Source organism: Rhincodon typus, chromosome 7, assembly GCF_021869965.1.
Source record: "Rhincodon typus isolate 14 chromosome 7, sRhiTyp1.1, whole genome shotgun sequence".
NCBI lineage: Eukaryota > Metazoa > Chordata > Chondrichthyes > Orectolobiformes > Rhincodontidae > Rhincodon > Rhincodon typus.
This window is the reverse complement of record NC_063338.1, coordinates 93,262,461-93,280,435: the sequence shown is the minus strand read 5'-3', so window position 1 is coordinate 93,280,435 and position 17,975 is coordinate 93,262,461. Positions and strand designations below refer to the sequence as shown.

At 41.4% G+C, this 17,975-nt stretch overlaps 1 protein-coding gene across 1 annotated transcript in view; it reads left to right on the top strand.

Moving 5' to 3' along the window:
• cfap65 (cilia and flagella associated protein 65) overlaps positions 1-17,975 on the top strand; it is a 405,073-nt gene that overhangs the window by 260,419 nt on the left and 126,679 nt on the right. The window contains exons 2-3 of the mRNA XM_048599270.1: positions 11,667-11,744; positions 16,151-16,338. Of these exons, the coding sequence (XP_048455227.1) occupies positions 11,676-11,744; positions 16,151-16,338 (257 nt within the window). The 5' untranslated portion in view covers positions 11,667-11,675. The remainder of the gene's footprint in view (positions 1-11,666; positions 11,745-16,150; positions 16,339-17,975) is intronic.

The window sequence follows — 17,975 nt, the reverse complement described above, 5'->3', positions numbered from 1 at the left end:
GGTCTAGACCCGAAACGTCAGCCTTCCTGCTCCTCTGATGCTGCTTGGCCTGCTGTTTTCATCCAGCTCTACACCTTGTTTTCTCAGATTCTCTAGCATCTGCAGTTCCTACTTTCTCTCATTTCCAGCATTAGACTTGTAAAGACTGAAATACATGGACCACTTTTACGTTGTTCCTTGAGGAAAGTGACTATTACTGTGCCTAGTACTCTAGATGTGGTCTTGCCAGTGCCATGTATAACTGAAGCATAGTCTTCCTCCTTTTGTATTCGGTTCCTGTTGTGAGCAATGGGAACATTCTATTAGCTTTCCTAATTACTTGCTTTACCTGAATATTGACCTTTTGTGATTCATGCACAAGGATCCCCTGTGTCTCAGAGTTCTGCAGTCTTACATTGGTTGGTGTGACATGGTGGTTCAGTGCTTATTATCGCTGCCTCAAAGCGCCAGGGACCTGGGTTCGATTCCAGCCTCGGGGGACTGTCTGTGTGAAGTTTGCACATTCTTCCTGTGTCTGTGTGGGTTTCCTCCGGGTGCTCTGGTTTTCTCCCACAGTCCAAAGATGTGTGGGCTACATAGATTAGCCATGAGAAATGCGAGGTTATATTGATAGGGTATGAGGTGGGTTTGGGTAGGATGCTCTTTGGATGGTCAGTGTGGAGTCAATGGGTTGAATGGCCTGCTTCCACGCTTTAGGGATTCCATGATTCTATGAATTAAATAACATTATTATTCTTCCTACCAAAATGGGCGACTTCACATTTTCTCACATTTGCTGCATTTTTGTCCGCTCACTTAATCCATCTGACATCTTTTAACAAATTCCTTGCCTCCTCTTCACAACTTACTTTCCCACTTATCTTTACATCATTGGCAAATTTGGCAACCACACCTTCTGTTCCTCCGAAGTCATTCGTACAAATTGTAAACAGTTGAGGTCCTGGCACCACCTATTACACCTTGCCAACCGGAAAAGATCCATTTACACCAACTCACTGCTTCTTAGCCAGCCAATCTTCAATCCATGCTGAAATAACTGCACAGAGGCTGGTATCCTGTGTGTGGTACACTGGCTTTGGCCAGCCAGCTTGGAGTCAGACGTCAGATTCTAATCTCCTAGTTACATTGGTCAGCAAAGGTTTTCTGTGAATGAGATCAACCTGGTTCCAATCACTATACTACCCCTACACCAGGAGCTTTTATTTCCTGCAATAATCTGGGGCACCTTTTTGATTATATGCATAAATCACTGAAGATAAGAGGGCAGTTCAAGAAAGTGTTTAACAGAACAGGGCCCATAATATACAAAAGCAAGAAGGCTATGATTAACCTGTACAAAATACTTGGCCTCAGCTACAATATTGTGTTGATTCCTGGGCACTGCACTTTAGAAAACAAGTAAAAGCATTAGAAAAGTTGCAGAAAAGATTCATGAGTATTGATCCAGAGATGAGACAGGTAGCTGGAATGTTAATCCCAGCTTCTTCAATCTATTTTCCACAGAGAATAGATGATTGAGAGAAGATTTGTAAGATGTTTCCAAAGTCAGGAAGAGTTTGGACAGAGCAGATAGCGAGTAACTATCCACATTGGTTGAAGGGTTGAGAACCTCACAGCACCGATGGAAGGTGATTGGCAAAATAAGCAAGGGTAAAGTGGGGAAAAATCTGTTTTTACTCAGCCTCTGTGAAATGCTGTGCTTGAAAGTGTTTGGGAGGCAAATTCAATCAAGGATTCAAAGGAGAATTGGACAAATATCTGAAGAGGAAATGAGAGTGAGCATTGGTACGGCAGGCAGAATGGCCGCCTCCTCTATGGTAACCACTCTAGAATTCTTTGATTCTAAGCCTGACTCTCTCTCTTTCTCTTCATTTTCTTTTTTTTTTGTTCCTCTCTCTATTCCTTATTCACTCAAACTATAAATCCTCACATGTAGCGTTACTTTATAAAAGAAGTTGGACATATTTACTTACAATATGGTAATATTTGCAAGAAGATATCTCACAGATCAGCAGCAGAATATTCAGTCACAATCTGTAACCTCATGGACTAGCACATCCCTCATTCTGCTGTTAACATCAAGCTGGGAGATCAACCTTGGTTCGTTGAAGAGGGTAGGAAACTATGAAAACTGCACAAGGCATACCTAAAAATGAGGTGCCAACACAGTGAAGCTACAACATGGGACAGAGGCATGTGAAACGGCAGAGGCTGCATGCTGTTGTGAGAGAGTTAAGCAATCCTAAACATAATGGACCAAAGCGCTCTAGGAGTGCCACACTCAGTCATGGATGGTAACGGACAATTAAATGACTAACAGGGAGATGGAGGTGTCAAAAACATGCAACGAGATATAGAAAGCATCCAGGCTTGGCTAGCACATGTATCAGAACACCACCACTCTGAATTGGAACTGTATTTCTGTTCTTTCACTGTTTCTAGGACTAAATCTTCTATCAGACTTGCAAACTCTCTCTACACTTGACAGACTGCAATGGTTCAAAATTAATGGCTCACCATCAATTTCTCAATGATAATAAGGGGTGGTCAACAAATGCTGGCATTGCCAGTGATGGTCTTTCTTGAGCAGAGGCAGGGAATTTATTAACATCCACTCATAACATTGAAACAGGCAAGGTCTTGGAGATTGCAGCTCTGCATCAGTTTGTAACTGAATGTAGTTAGGTACACAACTGCTTGTGTACAGCTCAAACCCAGAATGAGGCAAAATACTGCCAAGTTCATGTCTTCTCAGGGACAGAAATAGCTGTTCCCATTCTAGTACATAAGTTCCAACAATGCAGTCCTCTTTCAGTACCGCATTTGAATGCCAACCTGAATTAGAAACTGACTCTGATGTGGAGCTTGAGTCCCTGGAATTCAGAAATGAGAATCTCAGCAACTAAGCCAATATTCTGAAGAAGACTCATATTGAATCTGAAATGTTAACTCTTTTTCTCTCCAGAGATTCTGTCAGACCTGCTGAGTTTCTCCAGCATTCTCAGTTTTGGATTTCCAGCATTTGCAGTATTTTGCTTTTAATCTTCTTGAGTTTTCTGACTGAAGACTGATCCTTGGCAATTATTTGCCAAACTACAGTGAATGACTGATAGTTCTTTTTTTACAATGGGTAAGACGTGGAGGCAGGCCCAACACTTTCTCAAATGGAATAGGCTTTGAATCCCATGTTGGAATACACTGATACCTCCTTCTTCTTAGGGAGTCCCTCAAGACTGATGATGACTTTTCTCCAGTCCAGCATTGAGTGCTGAGGTGACTGAACAGTTCCGTCCAGTACCTGCATTCCCTGTCACAAATGACGCAGGTGGTGCTTGAAGAAGTGGATGGATGGGTTGCTTGGGTTTTCACATGCTCTTTCTGTTGCACCAGGCCTATTGGAGTTGCTCACGATGGGTTGGCACCTTTGCAGAAGCTTCTTCTCCAGGTTAGGTGGTCTTGGGTTAGCTGAGGATATTCAATTTTTTTCAGGGAGCTTTTGAAAACATCCTTGAAGCTTTTCCTCAGTCTTCCTTGTAACCACTTGCTGCGATCGATCCTGGAGTAGAGTGCTTGTCTCAGGCGTGTGGCAATATAGCTCACCTGATGCGCTGATAACAGTAATCAGTGCCTTGATATTGAGGATATTGGCCTGAGGGTGGATACTGATATGCCTCTATTGCGTTTTGATCTTTAGGACTTTATTACCATTATTATTAGAAATATTTATCTAGGGACTTGAGAGGCCGCTATTAATCTGGTGCACACTTTAGTGGTATAACCAACTGTGCTAAACATGCTTAAACTCTAATGCTTTAAAGTGTTCGGATCACCAGGCAAATTGTAGTAAAGACAGAAAGTGCTGGAATAACTGGCAGCTCTGGCAGTGTTGTGGAGAGAGAAACAGAATTAATTTTGGAATCTAATGTGACTCTTCTTCATCATACTTGAAATTACTACTTTCTGTTTCTATTCCAGACCTCCAGCACTTGTGGTATTTTACTTTTATTTGAGGGAAATTGTAATAATGCAAAGCAATTATGAGATGAAAAGTAGACTAAGATCCATCTATTTTGGTAGATACATGACACAATAATCATTGGAGTTAACCTGTCATAATGGAGATCTGCCTCAAGTGGTGTCCTTCAGTTGATCATAGGAGCCTCCCATTGTCTAATGCAATTTTCTTGTTTGCTTTTTGTCTACGGTCTATAGCATGTTTTAATTTCTTAGAATATTGACAAGCCAACCTTCTTGCATTTTCTTGATGATAGTCACCAACAATCTCTCCTTTTCACCATCTTGGGAGATTCTTCGCTGCTACCATGTCCTCATGGTCGTAGCGCTGTACAGTATGGAAACAGATCCTTCAGTCCAACTTGTCCATGCTGACCAGATAGCCTAAATTAATCTAGTCCCATTTGCTGGCATTTGGCCCATATCCCTCCAAACCCCTCCTATTCATGTACCCGTCCAGATGCCTTTTAAATATTGTAATTGTACCAGCCTCCACCACTTCCTCTGGCAGTTCAGTCCATACATGCACCACCCTCTGTATGAAAAAGTTGCCCTTTTAGGTCCCTTTTAAATCCTTCCGCTGTCACCTTAAACCTATGCCCTCTAGTTTTGGACTCCCCCATCCCGGGGAAAAGACCTTGTCTATTTACCCTATCCATGCTCTTCATGATTTTATAAACCTCAACCTCCAACACTCCAGGGAAAATAGCCCCAGCCTATTCAGCTCTCCCTTTAGCTCAAACCCTTTAACTCTGGTAACATCCTTGTAAATCTTTTCTGAACTCTATCAAGTTTCGCAACATCTTTCCTATAGCAGGGAGACCAGAATTGCATGCAGTATTCCAAAGTGGCCTAAACAATGTCCTGTATAGCTGCAACATGACCTCCCAACTCCTATATTCAATACACTTATACTGGGGGAACCAATTTGTTTAAACAGAGCTTGATGAATCTGCTAAACTTATCTATAGCGTGTTTTCAATTGACACATTGCGCGAGACACTTCAAATCACAGCTGTGTTCATCCAGCTGTACACCTTGTTATCTCTTAATCATATCTATTGATTAGTTTGTAAGAACCCAGAGATAAGGTGAGGAAAAAAAACCCTCCCTACCTACTTAAGATTCAGAAAACATTGGTCCAAAGTCACCTGCTCCTTGCTGCACTCCCATTGTAACATATCTCATTATTAATATATTGTACGCTATAATGTAATTTCCAGAAATAAATCTACATGACCCAGATTTTTCTGGAGTCACCATTTTGTGTGCTTTTTTTTTGTTATTGTTCCTTATCTTTCAGGTGAAATCAGTGAGGCAACTAGGGAACTTGGTAAGTGAGAAGGCCGATAGTATGTCTCCTTAGATTTAGGGATCAAGACAGAGGAGCAATGGCACAGTAAATAGGGTTTTACTCTACCTGTACTCGATACAGTGTGGAGCGCTAGAGGAACACAGCAGGTCAGGCAGCATCAGAGGACTAGGAGAGTCTTAATCAGTCCTGATGAAGGATCTAGAAACATCAACTCTCCTACTCCTCTGATGCTGCCTGATCTGCCGTGTTCCTCCAGCTCCACACTGTATCAACTCTGACTCCAGCATCTGCAGTTCTTGCTATCTCCGAGTGTACTTTGCCTGTAGCCAGGTCTTTGGTTGGTTGTGTACTGATATTTCACCTGAACTGTTGTCTTGGCAGCTTTTGTCAATGGTGGTTTGCCATTACCGACCACTGTCAGGTCCCAAAGTCTTCCATTTTAAGAATGAAAATCAAATCTGTGCTGTTGGTGTTACTCTGAGCCATACACTAGCTGTCTAAGTTAACCCAACCTCATTTAGAAAGACGAATAAAAAGAGGGAAAGAAAGATTGAATTAAAAGAGAGACAAAAAGAAAGGACTTAGGGACATTTTTTAAAAGACGTAAGGACAAGGAACAATTTGCTACTCATAGGGGTGAGACCTCACAGTTTCAATTGTTCCCTTTCTGAGTCCCAGGTATTGGCTGGATTGCGATACAGAGTGACGCCAACAGGATGGGTTCAATTCCTGCACCGGCTGAGGTTACCATGAAGGACTCCCCTCCTCAACCTCTCCCCTCACCTAAGGCATGGTGACCCTCAGGTTAAACCACTACCAGTTGTCTCTGTCTAATGAGAGAGCAGCCTATGCTCTGGTAAGACTGGTGACTTTTTCATTGTAGGAACCTAAGTCTTGTGATTGAAAAAAGTGTCCTTAATGACACTAAGAACCAGCCCTTAACTCTCTGTGGTGAATTTAATTCATTTTAGCAGCACAAATGCTGCGCTTCCTTGAAACTCGTGGAGAGAGTGAGAGTGAGCTGCTGTTTTAACAAGGCCAAAGGCAGAGAAGCGCAAATTGTCCAGCAATTTGTGGCATTCTAATACACATCGATAATCTATTTCTCATCATAAATTATTGAATGATGCACACAGTAACAATGGTGAGAACAAATTCTGGGCCATTCTTTCTGCAATTTATTTTGAATTTACCATTCTCCACCTTTCAAATGCAGGCTATGTTCTATTGTCCTAACAAGGTGCAATATCTTGTCATAAAAGGTACAAACCTGTATAGTTGCAGAACGATACAATTCCTAACAGTCTCTTGTCACTTGGGCTGTTTAGTGTGCTGACAGCACTTCACAAAGGAGAAACTGAATGTTAGCTGAACTAAAGTTAGTGGTGTGTAATGCTTATGCCACACTCTTCATCCATCAGCTCAATTTCTCCCACGACCATCTTTACCCAGTGACACCTCTGTAAAGGCCAGTGCTTCACCCTGGTCCAGTCTCTGCAGGTGCAATCTGAGATTGGAAGGACTGAATCCGTTATCCTGTTGCCAGGTACTTTAAATGTAAACAATTAGAATATTTTGCATTTTTATTGTCCTTTTATGACATATATTGGTGCACAGTACCCCATATGAAAGACTGTCACAGAGGGTCACTTGTGATGTCATAATTTTGTGGACAAATATCCCTGTAAATACTGAGTGAAGTTGTCATAAACCTTTCGTTTATATCAGAATTCTAAATGCCAAGTTAACTCCCCAGCAATATTTATACCTGCTATTTAATCAATGGGAGAAAGTCATTAGCATAATATGAACAGATTGCAATGTTTTAACCTAATCAGAATTATTGGTTTTGCATTTACCATATGTAGCAATTCCACTTAAGTAAATGGGGAATAGGGTAAGAGTTCTGAGATTGTAATAAATTCTGGACCTGATGCTCAGTACTATATTATTCCATCAGTCTAGTAATAGGAGAGTGCCTTACTTTCCGAGCAATTTAAAGGACAACAGCACCTCAATTATAATTGCAGTTAACTGAAAGGTCACTTAATATTATAGTTTTTTTAATGTTGCTTGTTCATTTTGATTACCAGGTTTTGTGGTGCCTTTCTTTCTTTGTTGTTGGGCATGTGCTGGAAACCTGAAACTCTGTTCACCCCCAAAAAGCGATTGAGACTCAGTCAATTGAAAGTTCCAAGACCAGCTTTCATTGTTTTTTTTTGTTATTGAAGGCATCAAAGAAATGTGGAACAGGGGCGAATGAATGAAGTTGAACATAGGGGGCAATTTATTCGAAGTGTTTAAATTGATTTAAAAAGTGGTATGGGAACTATTCCCTTTCATTTCCCCAGTGAAACTATTTCCTCTCATGAAGAGCCTCAGAATAAGGGTGTAATCTCAAATTTGGAACAAGTCCAGAAGAATTTCTTCATGCAAAGCATGGTAGAAATCTGGAACTCTGTCCCCAAAAAAGCCATTAAGACTGAGTATCAAAGTTAAATTTCAAAACTGAGTTCTGTAGATTTTTGCTAGGTAAGCAAACTGAAGTGAGCAGACAGAATTAAGGTACAAATCAACCTTGATCTAATTGAATGACACACCCTTGTTTCTATTTTTATGTTACTGCACCCCATTAAGTTTGTCTACTAGTAAATGGCATCTTACAATAGCAGTTTAACCCTTAAACGCTGATGGTAATGCTAACAAGCCTTTTTGAAGCAGCCAGATACATAAGCAAAAGGGGTTGTTGGGTGTTCTCTATTTATAAGTGCAGAAAGGCTTTGTCTGGCATCACAGTGTGGATTGTTACACGGTATGGTGTATGACAACATGAAAAATAGCTTCCATTTATAGTATACTTTAAAGTCGTGAAACATCTCAACCTACTTCACAACTTCGTAATCTGAGAAAATTTGGCACTGAACCACTTAAGATAGGCAATTAAAGAGTGCTGGAGAAGTTTAGCAGGTCTGGAAGCATCTATGGGAAGAGACACAGTTAATATTTTGAGTCTGATGTGACTCTTGTTTGGAACTGAAGAGCAGTAGAAGTGTTTTATGCTGTTATAAAAATGAGACGATCTAGTGAATCAAAATAGATAGGGAGAAGTTAGAGGATGATGGGAATTAGAGATCAGAGGTGTATAGAATAAAAGACAAAGGGTATGGCAATGATTGTAGAGAAGAAACAAAGCATAGGCCTAGAGTGAATGTTAATATCAGAATAAAGATTAGTAAATAACCAGTAGAGATTTTAAGGATGGGAAATTGACCAGAGATGTTGGGTTTTAAGTGAGAGAGGGAGAGACAGAAAGACTTAGGGAGATAGCAAGAACCACACATGCTGGAGTCAGAGTCCATACAGTGTAGAGTTGGAGGAACACAGCAGGTCAGGCAGCATCAGAGGAGCAGGAGAGTCGATGTTTCGGGCCTATACCCTTCATCAGGACTTAGGGAGAGAATCTCGGAGCTTTAGACCTCAACAACTGAAGGCACAGTTGTCAATGGCAGGGCAATGAACGTCTGGGATGAGCAAGAGGTCAGAATTAAGGAATCTTGGAGGTAATTACACACATAATCAGTGATGAGACTAGGGAAAGATTTGAGTTTGAAGATGAAAATTTTAAAATCAAGGCATTGCCGGAACAGAAGTCAACATAGATCATTGAGCATAAGGATGATACAGTTGGGCATGAGTTGGGGCAAAGCCAGCAGAGATTTCAAGGATCTCAGGTTTATTGAGGTTGGAAGATGGGTGGACAGCCAAGAAACTGTTGGAATATGTGGATTAAACAGCTTATTGCCCACTTTTGATTTATCTACACTGACCTTACTGATGACACGGTTGTTGGGTAGGAGGAAAGGAATGTTTTGTCTTTGATGAGAAGGAGATCTGGAGTTAATCCTACAGGTCTTCTCTCATCCTTCTTGAAATCAGGAATGACACTGAGTGAGGAGGCATAGCAACCTTTCATGCCGAGCTCAATAGAAGTCTATGAATGGAGTAAAGGAGAGAATTAGACCAAAGTAGCAAAACGGGGAGTATTGTTCTCATATTTCTTATCTTGGTTGCTGTAGAGTAATTGGAAATTGATTGAAATGATTAGTCAACAACTATCAGAAGGAGGCCTTCCAACACCTTCACAGAACAAGGAACAACATGAGAGACCAACAAAGAAGGTAAAATCATATGGTATCCAAGATAACTTAACAGGTTGAATCCAAATTTGGCTTAGTTGTAGAAGACAAAGGGTGGTGGTGGAAGGCTGTTTGTGTGACGTGAGGCTGGCGTCTAGGAGTGTACCACAGGGATCAGTTCTGGGTCCCTTATCGTTTGTGAAATGTATAAATGATAAAGAAGAAAATGGGATGGGTGGGGAGATGTTAAGTAAGTTTGCAATAAACAAAGACTGAGTCATAGAGATCTATATCACAGAGGAAGACCCTTTGGCCCATTGAGTCTGCAGCGATCAAAAATTCACCAACTATTCTAATCCTATTTTCCTACATTTGGCCTATAGCTTTGTATGCCTTGGCATCACAAGGGCACATCTAAATACTTTTTAAATGTCGTGAGGGTTTCTGAGTCTACCATCCTTACAGGCAGTGAATTTAAGATTTCCACTGCCCTCTCACATCCTTTCTAAGCCTTCTGCCCTTTACCTTAAATCAATGCCCCAGATTATTGATCCCTCCATCAAAGGGAATAATTTCTTCCTGATGACCTTATCTGTATCCTTCATAATTTTATACATATCAATCGTGTCCCCGCTCAGACTTCTTTGCTCCAAGGAGAACAACCCTAGTCTATCCAAGCTCTCTGCAGCCCAGATAGCATCCTGGTAAATCTCCTCGGCACCGTCTCCAGTGCTATCATATCCCTTCTATAATGTGGATTCCAGAACTACACACAGTACTCTAATTGTGGCCTAATCAATATTTTTCACAGTTCTAGCATAAACTGAGGACCCAGGTTCGAATGACAGATGGAATTTGAATTCATCATTTGAAGAGTCTTTAATCCTTTAAAGGCCAGAAAGGATGTGTATTGCCTGTTCATACTTATAGTCATGTAATAAAGAGGACCTTTGGCCCATAGAGTCTGCACCGATAAAAAGCTAATATAAATCTACGAAGTCCCATTTTCCAGCACTTGGCCCATAACTTTGAATGTTATGACATTTCAAATGCTCATCCAAGTACATTTTAAAAGTTTCCCATTTCAACTACCTTCACAGGCAGTGCATTCCAGATTCGCACCACCCTCTGGTTGAAAAAAGGTTTCCTCAAATCCTCAATTCCTCAAAACATTTTTTCTGAAGAAGGGTCTAGGCCCGAAACGTCAGCCTTCCTGCTCCTCTGATGCTGCTTGGCCTGCTGTGTTCATCCAGCTCTACACCTTGTTACATTCAGTCTAGTGTGCTATTTTGAGAACCAGCTATGACTGATCGGAACAGTTAATTGTTCCAATGTAACGTGTAGTCAGTAAAATCTCTACCAAATTATCACCCATGTTTTGCCTCCCTCTCCACCTCGATAGTCTCTGTCCTAATTGTTTTCCTTCATTCCCATTCTCTGCATTGGTTTTCACACCTTTGTATACAGCTCTGATCCAAAACTTTAATTCTCATTCATTCTAGCAAAGCAGCTGTGTGTTTTTATGGGAGACATTGGAATTTGTTCCGTTCTGTGAATGTATGGGCTGCGTCATCTCTATGACAGGCAACTGCCACTCGGTAGCTTGGCAGTGACATACCAATTCAGTGCTCTTTATCTGCTTATGCATGTTTGGTGGCTTTGTATGTAAGTGCAGCTAAGGATGGCTTTGTATGTAAATGCAGTAGTTCATTGCAGCAAGAAAACACTCAGGTAAGTTGGCATATTGGGGGTGATTGAAATAGAGATTATGTTGAATTTCTCAGAATAATTTAAAGTACAAAGGGAAACTATTCAGCTCTGCTCTTATGATGCTGCTTGGCCTGCTGTGTTCATCCAGCCCTGCACTTTGTTGTCTCGGATTCTCCAGCATCTGCAGTTCCTACTATCTCTCATTGAAATTATGCTGGCTGACTGTGGAGCAATCCAGTTAGTCCCATTCTCCTGCTTCATTTCTGTCACCTTGCAAGTTTCATTCTTTCAAGTGCTCATCCAATTTCCTTTAGCAACCATTGATCATTTCTGTTTCATCCATTCTTGGAAGCACAGAGATTCTAGATGATTACTACCTACTGTGAAAAATATTGTTCTTTACACTTACCTGCATATCTTTTTCAAAGCTTTAATCTGTACATAGAGTCAGATTTTTATTTATTGATGATCTGTTTTTGTTATTTTGGCAGTGTTTTAATATGTTGACCTCATCGTATTCCATGAAATCTGTCTCTTTTCAAGGCATAGGACTGAAAACCTACAGTAAGGTAAGCTCATACCCACCCATGATGGATTTGGGTGAGTAATATATTGGAGTTGTTGGTTGGTTCGCCGAGCTGACTGGTTTTCATGCAAACGTTTCATCTCCCTTCTAGGTGACATCATCAGTGCAGTGTAGCCTCCATTGAAGCGCTTCTGTCCCGCTCTGAATTTATATGGTCAGGTCTGTCATGGTGGGCAGTCTTGTTTCTGTACCGTAGTGGAACGTAGTTAGGCTCAGTTTCAACATGTTTGTTAATTGCATTAGTGGTTGAAAACCAGGCCTCCAGGAATTCTCGTGCTTGTCTTTATGTTGTTTGGCCTAGTACTGTAACAATTGATGTCCTTCTATGTCGGAGTGTATTGAAATGAGGGAATCTCTCCCTCGTTTCAAAACACTCCGACATTTTTTCTTCATTCATTCATGGATGAGGGCGTCGCTGGCGAGGCAGCATTTACTTCCCAGAGGATAGTTAAGAGTCAACCACATTACTGTCATCTGGAGTCACATGTAGGTAAGGATGGCAGTTTCCTTCCCTAAAGGACATTAGCGAATCAGATAGGTTTTTCCTTAAATCGACAATGGATTCATGGTCATCATTAGAGTCTTAATTCCAGGTATTTATTGAATTCAAATTTCACCATCTGCCGTGGTGGGATTCGAACCTGGGTCCCCAGAAGGTTATCTGGGTCTCCGGATTAATCCAGCAATAATACCACGAGGCTATTGCATCCCCTAGACATACAAGAACATCAATTTGGGGGAGAATTTCCCTCATTTCAATACACTCTGACATAGAAGGGTATCAATATGACTGTGACAAAGTTACAGTACTAGGACAAGGAAGACAAAGACAAGCATGAGAATTCCTGGAGGCCCGGTTTTCAACCACCGATGCAATTAACAAATATGTTGAAATAGACCCCATCAACACACCACTATGGTATAAAACCAGAAACAAGACTGCCCACCATGACAGACCAGACCATATAAATTCAGAGCGGGACAGAACAACAGCGCTTCAACGGAGGCTACACAACATTGATGATGTCACATAAGAGCATAAGAACTTAAGAACCAGGAGCAGGAGTAGGCCATCTGGCCCCTCGAGCCTGCCCCGCCATTCAATAAGATCATGGCTGATCTTTTTGAGACTTAGCTCCACTTACCCGCCCGCACACCATAACCCTTAATTTCTTTACTGTTCAAAAATTTATCTAGCCTTGCCTTAAACACATTCAGCGAGGTAGCTTCAACCGCTTCACTGGGCAGGGAATTCCACAGATTCACAATTTGGGTGAAGAAGTTTCTCCTGACCTCAGTCCTACATCTGCTTCCCTTTATTTTGAGGCTATGCCCCCTAGTCCTAGTTTCACCTGCTAGCGGAAACAACCTCCCTGCCTCCACCTTACCTATTCCCTTCATAATCTTATATGTTTCTACAAGATTTCTCCTCTTTCTTCTGAATTCCAATGAGTATAATCCCAGTCTACTCAGTCTCTCCTCATAATCCAACCCTCTCAACTCTGGAATCAACCGAGTGAATCTCCTCTGCACCCCCTCCAGTGCTAGTATATCCCTTCTCCGGTAAGGAGACCAAAACTGCACACAGTACTCCAGGTGTGGCCTCACTAGGGCCTTATACAGCTGCAGCATAGCCTCCCTGTGTTTAAACTCCATCCCTCTAGCAATGACAGACAAAATTCCATTTGCCTTTTTAATTACCTGCTGCACCTGCACTCCTACTTTTGGTGATTCATGCACAAGGACACCCAAGTCCCTCTGCACAGCAGCGTGCTGCAATTTTTTACGATTTAAAACATAGTCCGTTTCGCTACCAAATTTTCCTACCGAAATGGATGACCTCACACTTATCAACATTGTACTCCATCTGCCAGACCTTTGCCCACTCGCTTAGACTATCTATATCCCTCTGTCAACTTTCAGTGTCTTCTGCACACTTTGCTCTACCACTCACCTTAGTGTCATCTGCAAATTTTGACACACCACATTTAGTCCCCAACTCCAAATCATCTATGTAAATTGTAAACAATTGCGGTCCCAACATTGATCCCTGAGGCACACCACTAGCCACTGACCACCAACCAGAAAAACACCCATTTACCCCTAACTCTTTGCTTTCTACTGGTCAACCAATCCTCTATCCATGCCAATACATTAGTTCTGAGGAAGGGTCACTGGACCCAAAACATTAACTCTGTTTTCTCCTCCACAGATGCTGCTAGACCTGCTGAGCTTTTCCAACAGCTTTGTTTTTGCTCCAATACATTACCTGTCATACATAGAAGGGAGACTAAACATTTGCATGAAAACCAGTCAGCTCGGCGAACCAATTGCAACCCGAGCTACAGATCTTCATTAAAACATGAGTAATATATTATTTCTACTTTATTGGGACATTAATATTAATCTTACATATGAGAAAGTGCAAAAAAGAATTACAGGAATAACACCAGACTTAGAGGTTAAAACTCCCGCAAAATGTTGAACGCCAAAGTGAAGACTGGAGATGATCTTATAGATGTCTTGAATATTAGCATGGATTTAATAAACTACATTCCTATGTATTGCTGCATATTGTGTGTTAATGCTAGTCAATTTCTCATAGTATCAGGAGGAAGTTCATCTGATGTGACATTCATGACTTTGAGGAGATAACATGATGTTTGTGAACATTCACCCCACATCTGCATTTTGATGCTGGAAGTGAGCCTATTCCTGAATGAGTTGGCTCACACATCTGGAAAAAATCCATGCAAATGAGACCCTTTGCACCCTTGATTCCATTCCAATCAAGGGAGGAATATTGTGTGAACCTGTCACTTCAGGATATGAAGCAAATGTTTTCACACTTTCGGGCTGTTCTTGCGACGTCAGATTATTGGGCACTGTATCTGTGTTTTTTGAAGTTGATGATTGTCAATCATTTGTTAGTTTCTAGCTTGACTTTCATGTATTTTTAAGCAACCTGTTCAGTTGAATCTGAACCCTGTGGCCCTAAGGTAGGGACACCATGACTGTGCCACACAGCCACACTCTAGCTTGATTTTTACAGTAAGTGGTTGTTTGGTGGGAGAGGATTTGGCTTCGTTGTACATGTAATTAAGTTAAACAAATGAAGTATAAAGGCTATAGTGATTTTGAGATAAGTATTGAGATGCTGAGCATAAGTGACAATTGGCATCATGGGTTGTTGTGGGATGATGTTAGTGACCCTACCTCTAAGCCGGGTGACCTGGCTTCAAGACCCATTGCATATGATATTCAGTAACATTTGGAACAAGTTGGTTAGAAAATGTCTAGGTGACAATTGGACATTGTAGTGATGGATGATGCATAATAATTTGTGGAGGGTGGAGAAAAATAAAGGCTATTAATTAGTGTATCTGAGGGGATTGGTGTAGCGAGGAAACAGATTCTCAAGCTTTAAGTTAATGTTCATAAGGGGGAGAAAGTTCCAAAAGGCAATCGAGAGAAAAAGAGACAGTGAGGATATTTATTCATGGGCAAAGATGATGGAGAATAATGTTTGGAATGAACTAGAGATTGGGAATGTACAAATAACATAACAAGATGGTATGATATGACCTTTGGTGTGAGGCCTTTACTTTTCAAGTGCCACAATTTTTGCTTGTCAGATGCTACTGTCATGTCAGCAATAACACTTACATTTATACAGTATCTTTAACACAGTAGAATGTCCCACTGCACTTTCTGGTGTAAATGTCAAACAAAACTTGACATTGACCCATGTCAGGAGATACTGGAAAAGTGACCAACGGTTTGGTCAGGGAGGTACCTTTTGAAGAAAAGGAGGTGGAGAAACAGAGGGAACAAAAATAGAAATTGTTCAAAAACTCAGCTGGTCTGGCAGCATCTGAGGAGAGGAAGCAGAGTTAATGTTTCAGGCCCAGTGACCCATTTTCAGAACAGTTCTCAGACCCTTCTGAAGATGAGTTGCTGGATCTAAAATGTTAACTGTGCTTTCCACAGATGCTGCCAGACCTGCTGAGATTTTCCAGCAATTACTGTTTTTGTTTCTGTTTCCAGCATCCTTAGTTTTTTGGATTTTTGTTCAGGAGAAACAGAGAGGGGTTTTGGTAAGCAGTTACAGAGCTTAGGACCCATATTGCTGAAGGTAAACATAGACACATCGACACATCGACTTAATGCCCAAATCAGGATATTTTGCTGCTTGAACGCAGGCCATGTTGAATTGGATGTAGAGGGTTTGTTTCCCAATTGTAACCAGTTCAAGATCCACTCAGTTACACAGTGTGTCAGTCAGGCCTTTTGTTTTGATTGATTGATGCTAAGTTAATGCTGTTGTGGTAGTTATATGCTTTCTGCATCTGGTGGATTCTTAACAATTTACCCCTGATTCCTTTGCAGTGGAATGTCCCCAGTCTGGCCAGTACTGAAATCTCAAGAAGGAAGAAGAGCAAACGAATCAAATCAAACTTTTTTGGTATTGAGGTCTTGGACCATCTTGAATGGCTGAACTGGGATCCGGGGATAGAATCCACCAAACATCTAATATTAAAGAACGTACAGTTCAAAACTCAAAAACTCAAGTACAGGTGAGTTCTGATACAGTCTTGCAAGAGCTTTAATGCCTCTCATAAACCACTTCTATGTCCCATCTAAACTTGAGATTTCTGAGTCTTTTGACTTTTGTCTTTTATGGGTCACGTAGGGTTGTATCATTGAGCTTTGAGGGTCGCATTAGAAGTTTAAATCGATATGTTGATTCATTTCCATATATCTCCAACCACTGATGTGACAGATCAAAAACCAAAAGAACTGCGGATGCTGTAAATCAGAAACAAAAACAGAAGTTGCTGGAAAAGCTCAGCAGGTGTCATGGCATCTGTGAAAAGACCTCAGTGTTAACGTTTCGGGTCTGGTGACCCTTCCTCAGACCCTTCATCAGTTCTGAGGAAGGGTCACTGGACCTGAAACGTTAACTCTGATTTCTCTTCACAGATGCTGCCAGACTTGCTGAGCTTTTCCAGCAACTTCTGTTTTTATTACTGATGTAACAGATTCTGATGTTATGATTTGGGATTGACACAATTAAGGCCTTTGCAGTATCCAGTGTAATTGAATTGTCTGAAGACTGGTACGTGAACATGGCGATCTGTGAACATGATAGATCATCCTCTCCATTCTTCAGGCTGAGGATGGATACAAATGCCTTGTCTTTTGGAATGATGTACTGAGCTTTCTGTTTATTGAGTTGGGGATATTTGTAGAGCCTCCTGCTGCTGCTGGTTGTTTAATAATCCACCATAATGAACAACTGGATATAAAAGAACTGTGGAGCTTAGATCAAATCCATTCGTGAAGGTAATCACTTAGCCCTTTTTATTGCACACTGCTTCTGTTGTTTGGAATACCAGTAATCCTATGCTGTAGCTTCACCAAGTTGATGCCTGAAGAATGTTTTAATGAAGATCTGTAGCTCGGGTTGTGGTTGGAGTTGTTGGTTGGTTCGCTGAGCTAACTGGTTTTCATGCCAGCATTTCATCTCCCTTCGAGGTGACATCGTCAGTGCTGTGTAACCTCTGTTGAAGCGCTGTTGTTCTGTCCTGCTCTGAACTTATATGGCCTGGTCTATCACGGTGGGCGATCTTGTTTCCGGTTTTGTACCGTAATGGTATGTTGATGGGGTCTATTTCAATATGTTTCTTAATTGCATCGGTGGTTGAAAACCAGGCTTCCGGGAATTCACATGCTTGTCTTTGTCTTGTTTGTCTTAGTACTGTAACTTTGTCCCAATAGAAGGACATCAATTTGACTGGGACAAAGTTACAGTACTAGGTCAAGCAAGACAAAGACAAGCACGAGAATACCCGGAGGCCTGATTTTCAACCACCGATGCAATTAACAAACATGTTGAAATAGACCCCATCTACATACCACTACGGTACAAAACCAGAAATGAGACTGCCTGCTGTGACAGACCGGACCATATAAATTCAGAGCGGGACAGAACAACAGCGCTTCAACAGAGGCTACACAACACTGACGATGTTACCTAGAAGGGAGACGAAACGTTTGTATGAAAACCAGTTTGGCGAACCAACCAATAACTCCTGATATAGTAGGAACTGCAGATGCTGGAGAATCTGAGATAACAAGGTGTAGAGCTGGATGAACACAGCAGGCCAAGCAGCATCAGAGGAGCAGGAAGGATGACGTTTCGGGTCTAGAC